At 43.6% G+C, this 22,898-nt stretch overlaps 1 protein-coding gene across 1 annotated transcript; it reads right to left on the minus strand.

Moving 5' to 3' along the window:
- Positions 1–21: 21 nt before the first annotated feature.
- LOC121688053 (polycystic kidney disease 1 like 1) lies at positions 22–22,898 on the minus strand. Its single transcript, XM_042067372.1, has 51 exons — positions 22,789–22,898; positions 22,402–22,630; positions 21,813–21,981; positions 21,481–21,720; positions 21,206–21,338; positions 20,579–20,785; positions 20,055–20,233; positions 19,433–19,645; positions 19,178–19,341; positions 18,575–19,066; positions 17,765–17,917; positions 17,505–17,576; positions 17,248–17,313; positions 16,915–17,091; positions 16,646–16,723; positions 16,241–16,389; positions 15,952–16,072; positions 15,732–15,855; positions 15,454–15,646; positions 14,699–14,755; positions 14,304–14,525; positions 13,686–13,928; positions 13,543–13,602; positions 12,900–13,051; positions 12,687–12,787; positions 12,301–12,496; positions 11,886–11,969; positions 11,564–11,771; positions 10,956–11,062; positions 10,050–10,266; positions 9,182–9,355; positions 8,553–8,745; positions 6,021–6,164; positions 5,843–5,937; positions 5,604–5,754; positions 5,380–5,494; positions 5,160–5,244; positions 4,784–4,960; positions 4,261–4,379; positions 3,961–4,071; positions 3,724–3,847; positions 3,537–3,608; positions 2,902–3,014; positions 2,281–2,676; positions 2,027–2,144; positions 1,778–1,918; positions 1,545–1,679; positions 1,018–1,248; positions 719–880; positions 409–567; positions 22–306 (listed from the first exon to the last, which is right to left on the minus strand). The coding sequence occupies exons 2-51, from the start codon at positions 22,496–22,498 to the stop codon at positions 187–189; spliced, it is 7,809 nt and encodes a 2,602-aa protein (XP_041923306.1). The 5' UTR covers positions 22,499–22,630; positions 22,789–22,898; the 3' UTR covers positions 22–186.

The raw sequence follows: 22,898 nt of genomic DNA on the forward strand, positions 1-22,898 counted from the left end.
TGAATTACAAAGCATGAATTGTACAGCAGAAAAGTTTATTGATATTAGGCCTATATTACAGCAACAATGTGTCAAGTTTTGGTAAAAACTTAAAAGATTTGTCCAAAGTGAGCTAGGCTATGCATAGTTGATCAAGGCTGCTGTAGCCTAGGCTATGACAAAGATGCTAAACACAATTTTGCAATATCAGTCCATCTGTAGCATGTCTCCAGTGAAAGCACTCATTTGACCACTTTCATGTTTGTCCGACTGCTTGATTGGTGGCATCATGATGTCATCTGTAGGTGGGTAGTCCTGCAGTGAGACCTTAAACATAGCAAGCAGGTTAAGTATGACCCATATAACCTAAGGATGTGTTCATTGAATCAATATACAAATAAATAAACGCAAATCTGCATTTATATTTACTTCTGATTCAAAGTTGCTGTTCCACCCAGACAGCAAAGACACAGGGCTCTCGGACGCTGGGTCTTTACTGGGTAAGGTATGGTGAAGGCTGTTGGAGAAAGCACTGAGCTTGAACAAAAGTTCATCCACAAGGTCTTCAAACTCCTCCAAACTGAAGGTCTGTGAACAACAAAAAGGTTTATTTGGAAAATACACCATGGACTTCTAACCATAGCTCAATTATGGAGAGAGTGCATTCTGCAGTATGAGCCATAATCATTATATTTCCAATCAAGTAAGCCCTTTAAACATGTACTAAAAACTAACTTACATTTATAAAATGATGATCTTCTGACCAGTTTGTTCTACCTTGTCCAACAAGGGCGGACATCTTATTTGTTATGTAGTGTCCAAGCTCAGACATAGTAAGACGTTGTTTCCTCCTTATAGTTCTCTTGTTCGTGTTTACAAGTGAGGTTACCATTCCCTTTATCTGTGAATATAATTACATACACAAAAATGTGTCCATTTGCTGTAAAGTTTAAGAACTTGTGAGTTAAGTTGACATGAGCATAACTGATGTATCAATTGTAACAAATCTGACCAGAGTCTGAGTCTGAATGAACGTACCACTGCAGTCCATGCCCAGCTGACAACACAAACTAAAGACCCAAGGAAGAGAAGGCCGTAGATGCAGCCAGAGCACTTCCACTCAAACCACTTCTTCCACCCTCTGGGTCCAATGGTGTACGCCAGCACAGCTGTAACAGATCTGAGCAGACTACTGTAGGCATGGGAGGAGTGGTGGAGAAGAAGGGTGCCCATGGAGGACAGGGCCATTACGAGGATGGCTCCTGCCATCTAGAACAGTGTGTGTTGCCACATGGCACAGGAATTAAAAGCATTGAAGTGAATTTACCACAGAAATATAATTATGCAGTCCTGTATATACTGTTTATCTTTACCGATTTGTTTTCACTTTAATCATTCGAAGTATGTGTATATTGTAAGTCGCTTTGCATAAAAGCATCAAAATGTAAATGTAACTAAGAGAGCAATGCTTTTATCCTCCTCAGTTGTTATGGAATAGAGGTTTGCATTGCACATGTCGTAAGGCATTCCCATTCTCTTTTATTTCAATTTTGAAAATGATTTACCATTGGCCAGGTTAGGTTGGAGAGCACAGTCTTCAGAGCGTGCACAGGCAAACACATGGCTTCATGCATCCCCAGAATAAAAAGGCTTTTGAGCAAGAAGAGAAAGGAAACGACTCCATGAAGGGATACGGTCAGCTGTAAATGAACACGACACAGTGGAGGAAGTCATTGAGTACCGTGATCATATGCAAGGGCTCGCATCGCTGTGAGCTCTATCAATCTTATTCTCATACCTCCTCCCAAAATGTGATGTTTTCCAAATCAATGAACACTTTGAAGTCCTCCCTCAACATTTGGTCGATTTTTTCTGACTTCAGTGTAAAGTGATAAGCAAAACAAATATAATAAAGAATGCTCATCATAATTATGCTTCCCTGTAGAGGATAAGAACAGATAGTTTAGAGAGCTTGTGCAAAAATAATTACCATCAAAATATTCTATTAAAGTAAAGTACCCTATTTCAGAGAGCATCACTCACCTCAAGCCAATTTCTCAGGTCTAAACAGTAAGGGAGCAGTCCATTCTGACAGATGATCCATATTTGGAAAATCATTTGAGCCATCACGATCAAGAAGAAGAGCAACTGTTGACAAGAATGTGCTAAATTTAATAAAAGAAAATATTTAACTTTTATAGTATCACACATGGTAGACACACACTTAAAGTACACATTTTATATTAACATATATTTAACATTTTACCCTAATATTTTATATATCAACATTTTAAAACTCACAATGCAGTTGTATTAAGTGGAATACTGCAATTCAGTCTTTCAGGAAATTGTTCCAATGGAAATGGGTTAAAAAAAAAAAACTTTCCACCTCCCCATAATAGTGAGCTGTGACTGTATATCAAACACATTTGACCGGGCAGAGATAAGATAAGAGGCCTCACTTCAGCGGTCACTCTGGCACAGTCAAGGGCACCCGTGGACAGGAGCAGTCTGGTGGACTCCACGCCAGCTCTGAGCCGAAGGACCCCAGCGAGGCCCCACTCCGCCTGCAGAGTGACCGTGCTGAAGAAGCCGCTGGGTGGGTGGTACAGGACGAACTGAGCGGCCACTGCACGCGTGTGCTGACCGAGCCAGTCCGAGGCTTTCAAATGAGTAAGAGTGGCGCGAGCTGCGGACCTAAACAGACCAGGGAGGGAGCAGTTAGGAAGGAAACGATTTGGAGCAAATTCAAAAATGTTACCCAGGATAGAATCTTGTAAAAAAAAAAAATCAAGTTTAAACTTTATAATTTGTCCATGACATGAAAGTATACGTGACACATTTTTGACAATATAATTTACTTTAATGGACAGAAAAATAACAATACTCAAAAGTCCATTTGGATACTGTTTATTTTCTGACCGTGTTTGTCCAAGGCTCACAGTGCTCTGTGTCCTGGCATCACATCCAGTCTTTCCAAACAAGTTTTGGCTGTTTGAAGTGATGACAAATTCTCCCAACTTTGAATACATCTCCTGTAGGAAGAGAAATTTACTTTAATAAGATACTATAAAAATATTCATATATAGTCCCATAAACATTTTTGCCTACACTAACTTATAAACAATCTTTTGAATTACATTAAGCAGACACTTCTTGACCAAAGTGACTTACATATGTCAGCTATATTACAAGGGATCACATTGTCCCCGGAGCAACTTGGGGTTAAGTGCCTTGCTCAAGGGCACAACGGTGGAAGCCGGGAATTGAACCGACCCAGCCGACCCTAGCCCAGCTCCTTAACCACTACACTACCACCGCCCTAATTACAATTACAATAGATACAAAGCCATTAGTGTTAAACAAAGAGCCCACTATGAATAAATCAGGTTAGCAGGTATGTTTCTACATATAAAATAATCAGGTTAGCAGGTACGTTTCTACGTATAAAATAATCAGGTTAGCAGATACGTTTCTACGTATAAAATAATCAGGTTAGCAGATACGTTTCTACGTATAAAATAATCAGGTTAGCAGATACATAGCAGACAGCGTACGTTTCTCACTGTCTCTGTTTTTTTCAGAATCAGTTCACCAATGAGGATGTTCGCTTCCACCACAGTTTGCCACTGCAAAACAAATCAGTGGTACAGATGGATCATCACTTTCAAAAACAGGTCAGATGTCTGTGTGGTCATGAAGTGGATTTATGTACTTCTATTCCTGAAAAGCTTCAAACTTTACTCTGTTTTCTCTGGAGGCGCTGTCGCTCCAGGGACTCTTATACAACTCTGCCAGCAGCACACTTGAGGTCCAGTTCCACCACTCCTGGTGGTCTCTTATGCTTTGGAAATGCTCATAAGGGCCTCTGAAATCCATCATGTAGAACAAAGAATACAATAATTGCTTTGCTTCTATGTGATCCAAGCAACATACTGTACATATTTCCGTAAAATAAGCATTTTTAACTTGCCCTTGTACCTTCTGAGCTGTGTCTTGATGGCTTGAGTCAATCGGTACTTATTGTTGCATGATTTTCCATGTGCCACAAATAACAGCAGGACTAGCATGGCCACGTAGAGTGACACCTCACTGTAAATTCAAACACATGACATTGCTAGAGTTCAACAGCACTTCCACATGAGCACTCTTTACTTCAGCTAGTGAATACTGAAGGTCAATTATTTTCCCGTAAAGCACCCCACTTGTGGTAATAGGTTTAATAATTGATATAGTGAGATGTTACTGCATTATTGATTAACTGAGAGGTGAAGTAGTGACCTGAGGAATCTGCGTATGAGAGTGGTTTTCCTCAGACGCTTGAAAGTGCGTCTCAGCAGATCTGGACTCGGAGGACGCGCGAGGCGCAGGTACCGAACCCTCTGGCGAGCCTGTACTACCTGTCAGTCCAACAGACAACAGACAGCGGTGTTATGAAGACTATTATATAACTTACTTAATATGTCTACTGACTTTTTCAGCAAATACAAAAGCATCACACTCACTGGCTCACTCAGCACTTTTACCACAGTGTGTATTGCACAGATGCAGGAAGTGAGGTAATACCACAGTATGTATTGCACAGATACAGGAAGTCGGTAATACCACAGTATGTATTGCACAGATGCAGGAAGTGAGGTAATACCACAGTATGTATTGCACAGATGCAGGAAGTGAGGTAATACCACAGTGTGTATTGCACAGATGCAGGAAGTCGGTAATACCACAGTATGTATTGCACAGATGCAGGAAGTGAGGTAATACCACAGTATGTATTGCACAGATGCAGGAAGTGAGGTAATACCGTGTCAAAGTATGTGGATCTGGTCATAGACTGGTTATGAAGACCGAGCACTGAGGACCTTCCGCTTTGCATCCAGTATTTATGTGCTTCCACAATAGACTTGGTCTGACTTGAGACATCGAAGAAATCACTTCTGTTACGCCACCACATAGATACAACAACAGCCACCATGAAGATCTGTATCACAAAGTAAACAAAATCAGTTGAAGACAGCAAAACATGGGGACAAACATTGAAGATATCAATGCTGAGAAGACTCTTCAAATCCATAGAAAAAAATATTAAACTAATTAATATCAGTTAAAAACAGTGACTGATAACTGATAAAACATAAAACGTTTTGTTCTTTCAACATTGCGATGATTTCAAACTGTACCAGCGCTGGGCAGATAACGAAGGCACAGGTGAGGACTGAGAAGAGCAGAGAATATGTCCACAGCAGACTCTTAGTGGGACTGAATCTGAGAGGAGAGAAGGGACAAAGCATGTCACAAAACACAGTCATTTCTGGGGTTTGCAAAAATCACATGACCATCTATTTTATATATATATATATATATATATATATATATATATATATATATAAAAGAACGCACTTGAGACCAAGAATTCCCGTCAGTACTGCAGAGGTGACACAGAGACACAAGCACAGAGACCAGGCCACGTAAAAACACCATCCCAGGACAGGTGGCTTAAAGGAACAGCCTCGCTCTGGGGGAGCAAGCGAACAAAAGAAAGAATGAGCAACATCTGCATTCATCTGGACATAACATCTGCATTAATCTGGACATCTTCTCAAATAAGACAAACCGCCTACTACCTGAAGAGGGGCTGCTTTGAAGGCTGTCTTTGAAGTTCTCACTTGGCATCTTGCTTCCATCAAAGCTTATCGAGATAGAATCAGGGGTTCCTAGCGCCCTCTTGTGGGAATGCACTGAAGCTGCAGCATATCCAAGTCTGCCAGTATTATGCTGTTGTGATACATACAACTTTAAAACCTTATTTTTTTTTTTTTTTTTTTGTTTCTTCATTTTTATCTCTGAAGTTGTTATGTCTAACCTCATATCTGTCACTCCAAGCCTCTTGAGCCAGTGACTGATTTCCCTGTGAAGACCTGGGCTCACACAAACCCTCATGGAAGGCATCTTGATACACTGTGAAGACAGGAAAATGTTTCAAAACATTTTTTTTTTTTCAAAATATCAACCACTATCAAAGAAAAACACTCAGTATCTACCTTCAACAGTGCTGATGTCTGACACGGAACAATCTTTGAACAATCTTCTGGCTGATTTCTTCCTCTTGTCAGACTGTTGAAAAATCAAGAGCACCAACAGGTTGAGCCTCATGCCTGGAGCCAGAATTACTATGCTTACTGTTGACATGAATAATCATTGATGACTATGGCTGGGTATTAGGACTGAACCATGTGGGGAAAATATCTAATTGCGATTGCAATTTGATTTGCAATATATTTTTGAAAGTCAAGCTTCAGTTCAACATTCACTATATAATACATTAAAAAGTGACTATCAAATATTACTTCCATATTGCTGCCTCGTGCTTTTTAATGTCTCAGGAAGTAGCAAAATAATCAGTTGTTACTTTGCAACTTGCTAATTGCATGAGAGTTTACATTGCGATTTGGATTAAAATCCGATTAATATTTCAGCCCTAGTTGGTATGTTTGATTTGAGCAGACTTGAGTGCTGCTGTGTGAGACAGGCATGCCCCATGCTGTGGGTGTCTGAGACAGGCATGCCCCATGCTGTGGGTGTGAGAGACAGGCATGCCCCATGCTGTGGGTGTGAGAGACAGGCATGCCCCATGCTGTGGGTGTGTGGGACAGGCATGCCCCATGCTGTGGGTGTGTGAGACAGGCATGCCCCATGCTGTGGGTGTGTGAGACAGGCATGTGTGTGAGACAGGCATGCCCCATGCTGTGGGTGTGTGAGACAGGCATGCCCCATGCTGTGGGTGTGTGAGACAGGCATGCCCCATGCTGTGGGTGTGTGAGACAGACATGTGTGTGAGTGTGTGAGACAGGCATGTGTGTGAGACAGGCATGCCCCATGCTGTGGGTGTGTGAGACAGGCATGCCCCATGCTGTGGGTGTGTGAGACAGACATGTGTGTGAGACAGGCATGCCCCATGCTGTGGGTGTGTGAGACAGGCATGCCCCATGCTGTGGGTGTGTGAGACAGGCATGCCCCATGCTGTGGGTGTGTGAGACAGGCATGTGTGTGAGACAGGCATGCCCCATGCTGTGGGTGTGTGAGACAGGCATGCCCCATGCTGTGGGTGTGTGAGACAGGCATGCCCCATGCTGTGGGTGTGTGATGTGGGTGTGTGAGACAGGCATGCCCCATGCTGTGGGTGTGTGAGACAGGCATGCCCCATGCTGTGGGTGTGTGATGTGGGTGTGTGAGACAGGCATGCCCCATGCTGTGGGTGTGTGAGACAGGCATGTGTGTGAGACAGGCATGCCCCATGCTGTGGGTGCTGCTGCTGGTGGTTAGTGAGGTTCCTCCTTCACTGTAAAGCGCTTCGGCACCTTGAAAAGTGCTGGGTTGCTGTTGCCAAATTTTAGACTTGCAGCCAATCGAGACCACTGAAGAAGATACAACAGCTCTAGCCCATTACAGATCAGGAAGATACAGCAGCTCTAGCCTATTAGAGATCAGGAAGATACAGCAGCTCTAGCCCATTACAGATCAGGAAGATACAGCAGCTCTAGCCCATTACAGATCAGGAAGATACAGCAGCTCTAGCCCATTACAGATCAGGAAGATACAGCAGCTCTAGCCCATTACAGATCAGGAAGATACAGCAGCTCTAGCCCATTACAGATCAGGAAGATACAGCAGCTCTAGCCCATTACAGATCAGGAAGATACAGCAGCTCTAGCCCATTACAGATAAGATACAGCAGCTCTAGCCCATTACAGATCAGGAAGATACAGCAGCTCTAGCCCATTACAGATCAGGAAGATACAGCAGCTCTAGCCCATTACAGATCAGGAAGATACAGCAGCTCTAGCCCATTACAGATCAGGAAGATACAGCAGCTCTAGCCCATTACAGATAAGATACAGCAGCTCTAGCCCATTACAGATCAGGAAGATACAGCAGCTCTAGCCCATTACAGATCAGGAAGATACAGCAGCTCTAGCCCATTACAGATCAGGAAGATACAGCAGCTCTAGCCCATTACAGATCAGGAAGATACAGCAGCTCTAGCCCATTACAGATCAGGAAGATACAGCAGCTCTAGCCCATTACAGATCAGGAAGATACAGCAGCTCTAGCCCATTACAGATCAGGAAGATACAGCAGCTCTAGCCCATTACAGATCAGGAAGATACAGCAGCTCTAGCCCATTACAGATCAGGAAGATACAGCAGCTCTAGCCCATTACAGATCAGGAAGCGGTTAGGTGGGAAAAAAAGAAATGGTCAAAACCTATTTTTCCCTTTAAATTAGAGTCTGAATCTGAGTCGTGGATGCAGTGTGAGTTTCACAACTGGTTTAGTTCCAAATATTTCCACTGTGAAAAACAAAGTTTGAGCTTGAGGGTAAAAGGCGAGCCAAGTTCTTTTTTGTGTTCCGCTCATATATTGAGGTACCCTGACAGATTTAGCAAATTATCTGCTGTCAGTGAATAAATAAAAAGAAATTTGGTTAACAAGAAATTCTGATTTGTTCACAGAAAATGCTGACAAATATTGTTTTTTTTTTCAAATCAGGACCATATCATTTTATAAACATACATAGAGTATTTTTTAAATGTGACGATGTCAATAACACATTACATTGTGTGTGAGTTGTGGTGGACAGATGATAGACGTCTGTGGTGTGAACACTGACCTGTCCGAGGCGGAACAGCAGCGAGATCAGAAACCCCGCCGGCAGCACGGACAGCGCACTCAGCAACCCTGTCACCATGGAGACGTCCATCACACCCTGCTCTAAAGAGTTCTGCCGTCACCAGCAGCAAATCAATGAGGAACACAAACAAAACGCTTCAAAATCAATTGGAAAGAGAGAAAGAGAGATAGAAGGACAGAAAACAAGAAAGAGAGAGAGATGAAGAGAGAAGGAAAGAAGGAAACAAAGAAAGCCTGAAAAGAAAGAAAGACAAAGAAAGAAAGAAAGAAAGAAAGAAAGAAAGAAAGAAAGAAATGCAAAGAAAGAAAAAAAGAAAGAAATTAATTTTAGCCCAATTTTAACGAAGTCTCAATAGCCTACAGTGATTTGAGCTGAGACATTGCTGTGCATGCAGATCTCATAGAGGATGCGTCCCCATCCTTAATGTGCCAGGCTGTCTTTATGGCTGAGAAAATGTGATTGTGCTCAGGCCTCTTTATGACTCTTCATGTAAATGTAAATATTAGCTGACCGGCTCGTGTTGGCCGTCGACGAGCGCCGCGCTGGCACACATGCAGCCCAGGTGGAGCAGCAGACACACGGTCAGCCGCTGGACACGCGTGAAGGCACCGCGAGGAGGACAGCTGAACACGGAGAACCACGGGTGAACGTCCTCCAGGTACTCCGTCAGCTTCATGTAGAGTAGCTGGCCAGAACAGAGAGAGAGAGAAAGAGAGAGAGAGATCAGGTTTCACATCAGATACACAAAGGAATGGACATTTCTGTTCAGTTTGTGATAGCATTCAGTGATTTATTATCTGTCGCACAAACCAGTTTGATTTTTTATTAAGGTTCGTTGAAAGGAAATTTACATTTGTTGTAAGAATATTCGCAGAAGTGTCAGATAAAACACAAAAAAATGCACAACAATATACAATACAAGATCAAATAGTTTAAGTTCTGACTAAACTTCTTTAGCCTATTATAATTGCAAATTAGCTATAGAACCTGACTGATACCATCAGTAAATATTGTGTTTTTAATGATTTTATGAAGATAAAATGTGCTATAAAACGTATGTATATTTCAAAACATAAAATATTCTCCTTGTGTAGTGTAGTGCTCTGCTCACATGTACAAAACACACCCCTCTCTCCCTCCCATGTACAAAAACACATCCCTCTCTCTCATGTACAAAACACATCCCTCTCTCTCATGTACAAAACACATCCCTCCCTCCCATGTACAAAACACATCCCTCTCTCTCATGTACAAAACACATCCCTCTCTCCAGTGTACAAAACACATCCCTCTCTCTCATGTACAAAACACATCCCTCTCTCTCATGTACAAAACACCTGCACTGGCTAAACTACGCAGCAGCAGTAGCAAGTCGTCACCTGTCCCAATCCGAGTCCTTGTTTGCAGACTGTGAGTTTCCTCTCCACCTTCCCATCATGCTCGTCGACGGCCAACCAGCACTCCCCGAGGAAGAGCCAGCTGCTCCAGCTTGGCAGCTCCCTCACCAGGACGTGGCTGACGTACCAGCTGGGCGAGGGGCCGGCGCTGTCGTGCCAGAGACGCACCTTCCAGATGGACCCCAGACGCTCCGCCGTACTGTCGGAGGGGCACAGGACGCACGGCGTGAATAATAATCCTACCGGCCCTCAGCGCAGAGAAATCATCTTTTTGATGTAAATGCGCTGGAGCCCAAACAGACGCATGTGGAGATCCAGGGGATAAGCGCGGATAAATATGTGTGTGGTATGTTGTGTTCATATAGAGATGTGTTGTGCTGTGTGGGGATAAATATGTGTGTTGTATGTTGTGTTCATATAGAGATGTGTTGTGCTGTGTGGGGATAAATATGTGTGTGGTATGTTGTGTTCATATAGAGATGTGTTGTGCTGTGTGGGGATAAATATGTGTGTTGCATGTTGTGTTCATATAGAGATGTGTTGTGCTGTGTGGGTATAAATATGTGTGTGGTATGTTGAGTTCATATAGAGATGTGTTGTGCTGTGTGGGGATAAATATGTGTGTTGTATGTTGTGTTCATATAGAGATGTGTTGTGCTGTGTGGGGATAAATATGTGTGTTGTATGTTGTGTTGTGCACACTAACGGAGAAAAAACAACTCACTGGAGCTCTCTGGCATCATCTACACTCGTGTTCTTTTGCTTCCTATACGCACATTATTGATCCCAAATTGACGTTTTGGGCTTCTTGGCTCTTATAGGTTTCATCCATGAAAAGCTTTTTTAAATTGTTTAGGACAATGGAGGTTGATATAATTAAACTGGTACCTCAGAATAAAGGTGTCTTTGGAATTCCTTGCAAAAAGGGACCTCTCTGGGATGTAAAGTTCTTTGGTCTCAGACACTGCTTCCTCACCATACAGCACAAGATAAACCTGACATTTAAAACGTAACGTTAACACACTAAAACCATAACCACCATAATAAAAACGCTTTAACTAACAATGACCAGAATTGACCATGTTTACATTTACAACCTGTTTACCCTGTTTACATAAACGCCGGGTTCAGCAGCTCAAAAAGCTGCACAGCTATAGTGTACTAATAATAAAGCACTTATTATACACAAATGCTGACAGTATACATAAACAGATAAGTGGCAGAATGCAGTGATTAAAAACCCTTGTGGGCATTACCACCACTGTGAACAAACATTTAGGCCATAAATACAAATCCCCAATTAGACAAACAGGTCTATTTAAAAACCCACCGCTAACACATTTACAATTATCCAAACAATGTCAGACGTGTGTAGGGAGAGTGATCCGGGCCGGCTGGCATCAGCAGCGCCTCCTCCTCGCTACGCTCGCATGCAGCCAACATCTGGCCCGGCAGGCCTCCATTTGCATGTCTTTAGGGAGCGACGCACACAATACCTTGGCTGTCATGATGGAGCGCGAGCGCAGGCCTGTGTCGATGGTGACAGAGTACAGCTGCTGGTGGAGCGGCGCACAGTCTGGCAGGACGTGCGGAGCTTCGCTCCGTTCACAGCGGCCGTCGGCACGCTTACAGACCATCAGCATCAACGCGTAGGCGACGAGGGACAGGGCGATGACCCAGCTCAGGGTGAGGTTGTTGGAGGGCCTGCAAAATAACATTAGACAGTGTCTTTAAGAATCAGAGTGCGTTTGTTAGTCGCTTCAGAAATGCTGCCGTGCAGTATGTGCAAGTGAATCATCGTTTGTCCACTTCACTTACATGGCATACACAGCGGCGTCCCCCACATCGACATGGCTCTGCACGGCTCCGTACGCCACCGTGAGTGGGGATAGGTGGCTGCAACTGAAGAGGGATTTATCAAATGTCACATCAAAATTAAAAATGAAATTAGTCAAATTGAATTTAAACAGCAGTGGAGCTCAGGCAGATTGTTATCACAGATGCAGTTCCTTCAAAGAGGCCCTTGGGGACCATCAAAGACCAGACGACTGTCTGAGAGAGCAGTGGTGAGCAACTCTTACAAATCTAAATTGTATCACGAGAATAAAATCTATTTAACAATTTTCCATTACTTAAAAAAATATAAATATTTTTTCTCTTATTTCTAGAAACATCTACTCTATCAATCTGTTTGAAAAGCACCAAATAAAACACAATGGCCCCTGTGTTGTACCTGCAGTTGATTCTGACATGGGATGACCCAGGCTGGGGTGTGCAGTCCTCGTGGGTCCATTCTCTCTGTCCATCCCAGGAGAGACAGTGCACAGATTCAATCTGAAGGGTGTAGTTCACAGACGGAGCCACATACTTATTCCTGGATGTTTTTCCGTAGTCTGCACTAAGGATTGAGACGTATCCAATGCCACCATCTGAGACATCAGAACAATCCAGATATGAACACACGTCAGTTGAGCTCCTAAAACCGATATGTGAGGCCTTCTGCCTGGACATTTTTAGTATTATTTGTGATAAATATGATCAGTGGTACATTCATTTTTGTGATACATATGATCAGTGGTTGGTTAATTGGCTAAACAGATCAAAAGAATGAATTGCAACCTTGCAGATGAGAGGAAGGGAAGAGCATGTGGACCGTGTCTCCGTCCCACTGATGCATCCTCTTCATGCTGTACAGAACAGGGGTAGGCCTCTCTGACATCCTAATAAGGAAACACATTCCCACAATAACACATCCAGATGTAACAAATAGAAAGAAATCTATTCGTCTTTGCATTCCTGGATATCTAAGTGTCTGCTGTGACGGTGGGAGACCTGAAGAGAAGCATGATGGTAAAGGTGCGATTAGCGGGCCGTCTGAACACCACCGTGGCTTGCATGGCCTGGCTGAGGAGCTCTGGGGTCACGTTGAACTGGTGGACATTCACTTCTCCGTGCAGCAGAGTGACCTCTGAGGCTCGGGCAGTCTGCTCGAGAGAGAATGTTTGAGTGAGATTTGAATTCAATTCATTCATGGATGGTTCAATAATGATTTCAGTGAAATCAGTGGAATTTTCATCAATCATTTATCCTTTACTTCAAGGGTATCTCATAACCCCAGAGTAAATACAAACATTAAATCCAGTTCATGATTTTGATTTCAAATACATTTATCATGAAACCTGAATATGAAGTTCTAATATCAGTCACTGTAATATTAGTCCTCTTAAATATAGATTAATTATGAGGTAGTAGCCTATTGTGTCACATCTATGTATTTCATTTCTACTCACCAAGACCCTGATGTGAATTAGCATGCAGTTAAACGCTATGCACTGAGCTGCCTCCTCTATTCCTGCTTCACTACAGCTTACAGGTATATGGTCAAAAGTATTAATACATTGAAATAAGGTGCATCCCATACATTGGTCGGCTTTCTCTGGAATTCAATAGACAATGGGAGGTCCAAGTGCCGTACTCTTATTTTCCTCCAGGTGGTGCAGTGGTACAGTCTCAAGTCAGCAATATCTCCAGTCAGCTTAAAGAAACAGCAGGCCAAATCAAACATTGTACTGGTACATAAATTCTGTCAAAATTTTGTCGAAATTCTGACAATCTCACCTCCACTGGTGTTTTGCCCCAGTAATATGGATTCTGTTTAAAATGCCAGAGTTGGGAAATTAAGCAAGAATTTAATCCATCCCTGAGACCAGCGATAAAAGTATCCATTCCCACAGGATGATGAAATGTTGCAGGGCCGATGCTGAAGCTATTGGTGGGGAGTTGGTCACATCTCCATGTTTTAATTTCCAGGAAGCTGGTGTTAAGGAAGCATTCAGAAGCTCTGCTTAACGTCATGTCCTTCTGTGTTTCAGAGAGATGATATTAAATATGACAGGATGAAATAGGAATGAAAAGCACTATTCCACAAGGCAAAGGGGCAAAGGAGTCTAGTACCGGTATATGAGATACTCATGCCAGTCAAACTGACCTTCAGTGTTAATAAACCTCTTTTAATCAGCTTTCACGTGACCAGGAAATGGAGGGACGACAAACTATAACACATTATTCTAGAGAGGGATGACTCTATAACACATTATTCTAGAGAGGGATGACTCTGTAATATTCTCACTCTCATAAATCTAGGTCACAATGTCAATGTTGTAAAAAAAAAAAACTACAACAATATATTGGCACATTCATTTGTCAGAATTCTGAGTGACAGTCTTACTGCCTTACCAGAGACACATCTGTGATTGTGCGAAGGACGTCAGAGGTGAGCTCAATGCCTTCCTTGGAGAACCGACGCAAGGCTGTCAAGGTATGGGACAGAACAGAAACGAAGGCATTAACAACACGCTTCTCCAGGGAAGGCACATCTCCAGATCCTCTCTCTTTTGGAAACAGGGCAGAAAGGTCCTGAATGTGCTTGATGAGCAGCTTGGCACTGTGCAAAGTCACCTGAGACAAAAATAGATTCACGTTAGATGCCATGAACGTTGGCATCTTGCACTTGGGAGTAATTGTCTGCATCAATTCTTTTATAGTTAGTAAATGGAAACTGTGATGAAGACCAGTCACTTGTCTTGTAAGGGACAAATAGGTGAAGCAGCCAGACTGCATATACTACTCACTTGATCTGTGACTTCCATGAGATCTGTCAAGATGTTAATGTTTTGGGCCAGTAATCTCTGCTGAACAAAATCACCTGTTACCCTCAATCATAACACAGAAAGAAACAAGGTCCCTATTTACAGATACAGCACAGTTCAGCATTGCTATGACTGCATAAACATACCAAACAGAAATATGCAAATATATCATTCAGAAGTCTGGGGAAACATGGGGCATTTACTCCCTATAGTAAATACTATAAGATCTCTAGCAGTTCTATGGTAGTGTATAATATTCTGTGATGTTCTGTAATGCCTCTAGTGTATAGTGTTCCTATAGGACAGTCTACACGTTCTATAGTATGTCTCAAAGTTCTATAGTATGTCTCAAGTGCTCTAATACATCTTTCTATAGTTGTTTTTCATAAGGGCTGTTTTATATAAGTATAAGTATATATACTTGTTTGATCCCGTGAGGGAAATTTGGTCTCTGCATTTAACCCAATCGGTGAATTAGTGAAACACAAACAGCACACAGTGAACACACAGTGAGGTGAAGCACACACTAATCCCGGCGCAGTGAGCTGCCTGCTTCAACGGCGGCGCTCGGGGAGCAGTGAGGGGTTAGGTGCCTTGCTCAAGGGCACTTCAGCCGTGGCCCACTGGTCAGGGATCGAACCGGCAACCCTCCGGTTACAAGTCCAGAGTGCTAACCAGTGGGCCACGGCTGCCCACCCCGTTGTTTGCAATTCAACTGTCATGGTGTGAGATCTCACCTCATCCCTGGGAGTCAGGCAGCATAGCGCCGTCACAAGTGCATTGTGGGTAGCCCCCAGCAGCTCCTGAGAGGACACTGGCTCCTGGCGTAACCTGCCGAGCACCCCCGCCAGTAGGGAGACGGCGTTCTGGACGTCCCGGACGCTGCCCATCTGCGTGAGCCTGCTGAGGTTCCGAGTGGCGTAGGCGAGTCTGGGGGGGGTCAAGGGAGAGTGGTCAGAGCGGTGTGCAGTCTGGCATTATGAATGAGGTGATGAAGGATGTGCTGTTATCTTACAGGTCCTGCTCAGGGGCGTGGGACAGGGGCACGCTTCTCTGGAAACGGGGGAGAACCTTCACGGTAGCTGCGCATGCTTTAGTCGTAGCCCCATACTTGTTCTCAATCACAGTGTAGACGGTTACTGTAAGAGACACAGGCGAGGAGTGTTGTATTGTGCTTGATATGATTCCATTCCCCAAATACTACTGACCTGAAGACATGACCATGATCATAATACCTGTATAGTCATTTTCATGACCTCCAGATGGCAGGTGGAAATAATGCTGGAAGTCTCGGCCCTCGTACAACACAACAGCAGGGCTCTTGCCAACGGTGTAGCTGTACTTATAGAGCAGATCCTGTTATGACACATCAACCAGATTTGAAATTAGTGCTGCTAGTGACATAACATACAGGAAAGTACCAACTAAATTTCCCAGTTGTCCAGTCCAGTTGTTTGGGCATTAAAAAGCCATTTGAGCCCTTTGCTGTGTTAAAATGCGACAGATTTCAGCATGACAATGCACCTCTCTTCCAGACGCACAGAAGACGCTGAAGAGCGTGAGGAGCTCGAGCCCCTCGCTGGGTTGCACCAGACATGCCATCCCCTCAGGGGCGGCCGCGGGGAGGGTGGTGAAGAACAGCTGGGACTTCCCCACCGCTGTCCGACGCTCACCTGACAAGGCACGGAAACACAAAGACCTTTAGAAACGTCTCTCTGAACGTGCGCTCAAAAATATTGAACTTTAGAAACGTCTCTCTGAACGTGCGCTCAAAAATACTGAGAACAGGACAAACAACATATGACATGTTTAAATGATGGACAATCGGTTTGTTCGGACCAAAAAATCCCCTATCCCACAATTTTACGTTTTAAAACATTTTCCCTCACAGACAAAACACTTAAATCTGATAACCAAGCTTGATCTTACTTGCGGTCACGGCCAGCATATAGTGGCGGTTTGGGCTCAGTGAGTAAGGTTTCAGCGTGATGACAGATGAAGAAATTCCTGATAAAAAACAAAGAAAGTACCCCTCTCAGAAAAGTACCACATCCAGGTACAATGAGACACACACAAGAACACTTTTTATAGCCAAGCATCCCTAATGAGTTTCATTTGTTCATTTAGCATAAATAAATGTAAGTGAACAACCATTATTCTTCATTACAGTACTGCAATCACCTCCCCACCTACAGTACCTGCTACAGTGTGAGACTCCAACACCACGGGATCAACGAGCTCTCTTGCCAGGTCCAACAGAGTCCTCTCTGCTACAGCCAGACCAGGGTGCTTGGAGTCCATCAGAAAGCTCTCCTCAGGATGGTCCGGCTCAGACACAAGGTCTCTGCCTCCGTTCTCCCAAGCGAAACCCACGCCTAAATCATAGAGAACAAACAGACGCCTGTCATGTTAAGGAACTCAAACAGCAACCTGTTAGCTTAAAGAAAATAAAAAAGTAAATATAAAAAACTGATGATAATATTTATTGAATTTTGAAATGACAGTGGTCATTCTCTCAGCATTTGTGATACCTGTCGGTCTTCCAGCATATGTTCCTGAGTCGCCCTCTTCGATCCCAATGAAAGGGAAATCATAATCTGAAATACCAACATTTAGACTTCCAGTCAATCACAAAGCACATACATTACATATAACACATAAAGCAACATGTACAACATTTTGCTTTATGCTTTATTTTTGCTTAATTATTGCATATGTATGTTTTATATTTATTAATGTGCAATGTCCATGTCAAATAAACCTTAAATAAGAAATAAAAATAAATCACCTGTGAGATCAAAATGAGCACTGGAAGTTTCTTCTTCCGCAGGGTAATCACTGTGCCCAGTCCTGAGTAGATCTTAAAGGCAAAATACATTTCATTTGCACTGATTATTATTCTTTTTTAAATTACACAACTCTTTATCACTTTTTAATCTACATTTAATTTGACCTAGCAGGCACATGATTTCATCCACACTACATGTCAGATATTGTCCACGCTGCTGCAGGTCTGTAGATGACCCAGAGGGGTCTCTGTAGTGCTACCTGGCTCTCCGGTGGCTCTGTGGTGTTCCCGGGTCAAAGGCCGATCAGAGTCGTTTTCAGCTGGGGCACCACTACCTCCCTCTTCAAAGATCACAGGAATCCCAGAGAGGTGTGAATCAGTCTCCCCCATCAGTACTAGATCTGAGGCATCATCTATGCACATGGAAACATCAACAACACATTCACTTGTGACATGTTCAGCAAAGCCATTGGAAAGTAATGGAAGACTAGGCTCAAATTCGGTCACCATCTATTGATTGACTGCACTGTTGGAAAAATATCAACAGAAAAAATATGCCTGAAGAAAACCCTGTTGGGTTGAAACGTTGCCGTTTTATATTTATATTTATATTATTGCCTGTGTCCGAGCATTCTCTTTTGTTTCGCCTTATCGTACAACTTGTCCTGCACCTGTTCTAAACGTGAGTAGGATGTGCACACAACCTCTCTACCAAACTCAGAATATGAACCCAAGCCTTTGTATGTGTACTCATTCTTCAAACCTTTTTAAATATTAGCTGTGTTCAATTGAAACACTGAATAGTAATTTCCTCTCTGAACCGGGATTATTGCCCTATGTAACGGGAATATATCAAACATCACTGGATTATTGCTCTACGTAACGGGAATATATCAAACATCACTGGATTATTGCCCTACGTAACAGGAATATATCAAACATCACTGGATTATTGCCCTACGTAACGGGAACATATCAAACATCACTGGATTATTGCCCTACGTAACGGGAATATATCTCTCCTACTGTTCTAAGTTTATGAGGAGCAGCCACAGGACTGCACTGTGTACCATAGTCTCCCGGCGACTGACGGGCATTCCACACATCACCTAAACGTTGGGTCACTTCATCAGGTTGGTCGGCGGGCAGCGTCTGTGCTTCCGCAGGCTTGCCCTCTGTCCTCCATCTGCCCCAGCTCACCAGGGCCTCACCCTCCTCATAGCTGCCCCGTGGGGCGGAGGGGGCAGGGGAGTGCCCATGTGTGCCCCGGGGTTTCATCCTGGCGGTGGGCGCACGTGGACCACCTCCACGGCCAGTGGAATCGGACTGCAAGGCATCAGGGACTTGGTGCTCTGGTATGTTAATGGACTCGGGTAGAAACTCAGAGAAATCATCGAAGGTGGTCTTATGGATGCTTTCAAACGATGGCGTTGGGGAGGCTGGCATATGAAGTTCGTATGGGGATGATGATCCTTCGTACAGCTCCACTGCTTCTTGGGTGTAATTTGGACTTTCAATGATTTTTGCAGGTGTGCCTTGATCAGCAGACCTGCAGAACGGCACTAGGGGAAGAGACAGGAATGACAATAGGATGTATCCCATAATATGTTTCATTTTGAAATCTATCTGAAAGCCCAGCAAGCAGGCAGCAAGGGGGGTTGCCATCCTCTTACCTTCACTGATGAATCTATGGGTGCCATTCACTATGTACAGCTTCCAAGAAAACACAACGTCCTCTGAGACAAAGGTGTCTTTCTCAAAGAATGCTTCAGCAGAAAACTGCTCATTCCAATTCACTCCAGTACCCTGGCAGTGACCACAGTTATTCTGAAGATTCCTGAGGGGAAGAAAATATTTTGAGAAAAAAATAAAATAAAACATTCAAAGGATACAGTACACAGTGGCACGGATCTGACCTCCGGTCCTACCTCATGGTGTTGGGTGTGATCGTGACAAACATCTCAGATGAGGAGGAGCGGCCCCCACTTTGAACGGTCAGCGTGAATTTGAACTGGTCAAATGTGGGATTCAGGGCACTGACTGGGAAGACGAGCTGTGGGAGAGATCGAGGGACAAGCTGGAGGGACTCCTGGAAGCACCGGCCTTCTGTTCTGCTCAGTGGCCTGCAGTGCCAACTGTAGCTGGACAACAAAAGCCACACTTGAGCTGTGAGCGTGTATGTCCCGACAACAAGATGAATAGAAAATAATTTCAAAGAAAACGATAGGAAATAAAAAAAATAAAATAAAACAAATAAATAAAATTAAAAAAAAAAAAAAAAAAAAAATATATATATATATATATAGCAAGTGCCATGTGGATCCTTGAGCGAGCAGAAGTGACTATTTACAGTGAATATGCTACAAATCATGGAGCTGGACTGTGTTGATTTGCCTGTGTGATGTGGCTGCCTGTTTTACCCTATGGTTTTACCTTAGTGGGATCTGTGATGGCGGGACCCTATGGTTTTACCTTAGTGGAATCTGTGATGGCGGTACCCTATAGTTTTACCTTAGTGGGATCTGTGATGGCGGGACCCTATGGTTTTACCTTAGTGGGATCTGAGGGAAATCAGGGTCGTGTGATTGCTCTCCATTCAGGGTGATTAAGGTGTCATGGCGACTGATGAAGAGGTTTGTGGCTCCCTGAATGATGCTAATCGGGGGGCGGGGCCCCACCTCCACACAGACGGAGTAATTACTGTACACCACACTTCCCTTTATCTGAACCTGCACACACACACACACACACACACACACACACACACACACACACACACACACACACACAGCAGCAGCAGCATGGGGTCAGGTGAAGCAAGACTAGACACACAGCAGCATGGGGTCAGGTGAAGCAAGACAAGACACACATTTTATTTTACATTTTACACCTGAAGGTGTCTACTGTAGACCTAACAAAGAGTGCATCAATGGAAAATACTATGATTACAAAACTACAAAAAAACGAAAACAACAACATACACAACAATAACAACAATAATGATGATAATAAAAATAATAATTTCATAATAATTGAATTTGAATAGCAGTAAATGTCTGTAGAAGTTTAGTTACCTTGGCTACGGCTCTGTAAATGCCATAATGAAGGAAGAACGCTGGGAGCTCAATGTTTTGTTTGTGGGTTTCAACTGAAGCAAGCTGAATTTGGCTCCCGCTGGAGTCATAGGCCATCCATGTGTACTGCAGTCCCTGGTACATGTCACACTGGATCTCCACCGCCTCGTAGGTCACAGCCAGACGCACAGACTGATCCCGCTGCACCTGGAGCGGAAAGAGACCCTCTGCGTGATTCCTTATTCACTGGGCAGACTCATAGGGGCAGCCGTGGCCCACTGGTTAGCACTCTGGACTTGTAACCGGAGGGTTGCCGGTTCGAGCCCCGACCAGTGGGCCGCGGCTGAAGTGCCCTTGAGCAAGGCACCTAACCCCTCACTGCTCTCCGAGCGCCGCCGTTGAAGCAGGCAGCTCACTGCGCCAGGATTAGTGTGTGCTTCACCTCACTGTGTGTTCACTGTGTGCTGTTTGTGTTTCACTAATTCACCGATTGGGTTAAATGCAGAGACCAAATTTCCCTCACAGGATCAAAAAAGTATATATACTATATGTATGTCCACCAGATTAAATGTGAACTTCATCATCTCTGTGACTCAAGGTTAAACACTTCAGCTAAACATCTCCTACCTGTATTTTATGAGGGCCCATGTTCTTCACTGGCGGAGGCAGACAGTGTTCACTTGTAACAAATATGTGGTCATTCAGAGAGGCAGAGCTGACCAAGTTGTGCATTGTCACACCAACCACAAACTCCCCGAGTCTGGAGATGACCAAAGGGGATGGTATAGGATTTGATTATGTCATGCCATGCCTTGCCATAGAACGTCATACATTATACTAGCTTGAATCCCATCATAGGATGCATCATATGATATGGTGTTGTTACGTGCACAAGAGCCCACCTGTCAAATACGTGCTGTTCAGTTCTCCACCCATGTCGTGTGGTGCCATCACCAAAGCTCCAAAGGTAGGTCACATCACTCCCAGCGCTAACTCTACATTTAAACTCCACCGTTGTGTTTACGAGAACTGAGGGCTGAAACTGCAGCTTGTTGGGTTTAATAGCCCTCTGCACTATCACAGCATACACATCTGAAACTGCAGACATTTGCCCACTGAACACTCTCACAGAGATATTGTACCTGAAAATATAAAAACACAAATCACTAGAAAACATAACACATAAAACATAACTAGAAAATAATACATAATGAAATTGATTATGATAAGTAACCTTTTAGGAAGATGGAATTTTTTGGTGATGGCTCTTGAGGATGTTCGGACAGGTTGTCTGTTCCCAAAGTCCCATTGGAACTCAAGAGGGTCGGGCTCCTCAGTCATTGCCAGAAAGGTTATTTCTGTGCCTGCGGCATAAGCCTGCTTCTCCGTATACACCCGGACAACTAAACAAAGAGGTTAATTATAAAAAGGCCTGGAAGAAGGAGACTGCAGACCATAACTGACATACAGTACATGTGTTCATACACACGAATCCTACACAGATGACATGAATGAGAGTGCTCCTTAATGTGCCTTGGTGACAATACCGTGTGTGTAGGCTACACAATACCGGCTTTCTTAAACTGGCGATAAGGCTTCCGACAGATCAGCAGAGTTAAAACGTTTAGGCCTATAGTGAATAATGAATTAAACAATAACGTCTTGTTACAATCTGGGTTCAGATCATTCTCAACTTGAAAAGGGAGTATTGGTCAATTGTTTTTGCACCTGCTATTTGACACTTACTAGTAGTAACCTAGTAGTTCTTCGTAACAGTGAGCGTCTACGAGAATGCTGATGTAGATGCTGTGTAGCCTACTTACCCATTTTTGAACCCTCTCCTGATGCGAACACAGCCATTATTCCGCAAATAACCCAGAGACGCATTTTGCCTGCATGCGTAAGCTGTAGGCCACTCATCCAACTTAAAACAGAGGAACCGTGCCACTCTCTTTTGTCCCTTAGATACAGTGAATGTTAAATTCGAAGATAGGTGAGAAATGCGGTTAGGCCTGTGCATTCAATGTCAATGGGTGGCATTGTCCCGTTTGTCTTTGGAGCACAGAACACACAGGAAGCACAGAACAATAAGAAAAATTAATGGTTTCAGGTTCATTAAATCGCATACGACAGAACAAATTTGGATTGATGCTTATACCTCTTTAAATAAATGTGCTGATACTGAAATAAATACCAAACATGGTAATTACCCTCGCGGTTTCGAGGAGGGGAAGAGGAGGGTCAGAGATGAAGACAATGTGCGAGGAAGTTTTTACTAGTTTCACGAGTTCCTGTTGGAAAACTGTAGAATGGATTCCCG

Source organism: Alosa sapidissima, chromosome 17, assembly GCF_018492685.1.
Source record: "Alosa sapidissima isolate fAloSap1 chromosome 17, fAloSap1.pri, whole genome shotgun sequence".
In the NCBI taxonomy this organism is placed as follows: domain Eukaryota; kingdom Metazoa; phylum Chordata; class Actinopteri; order Clupeiformes; family Clupeidae; genus Alosa; species Alosa sapidissima.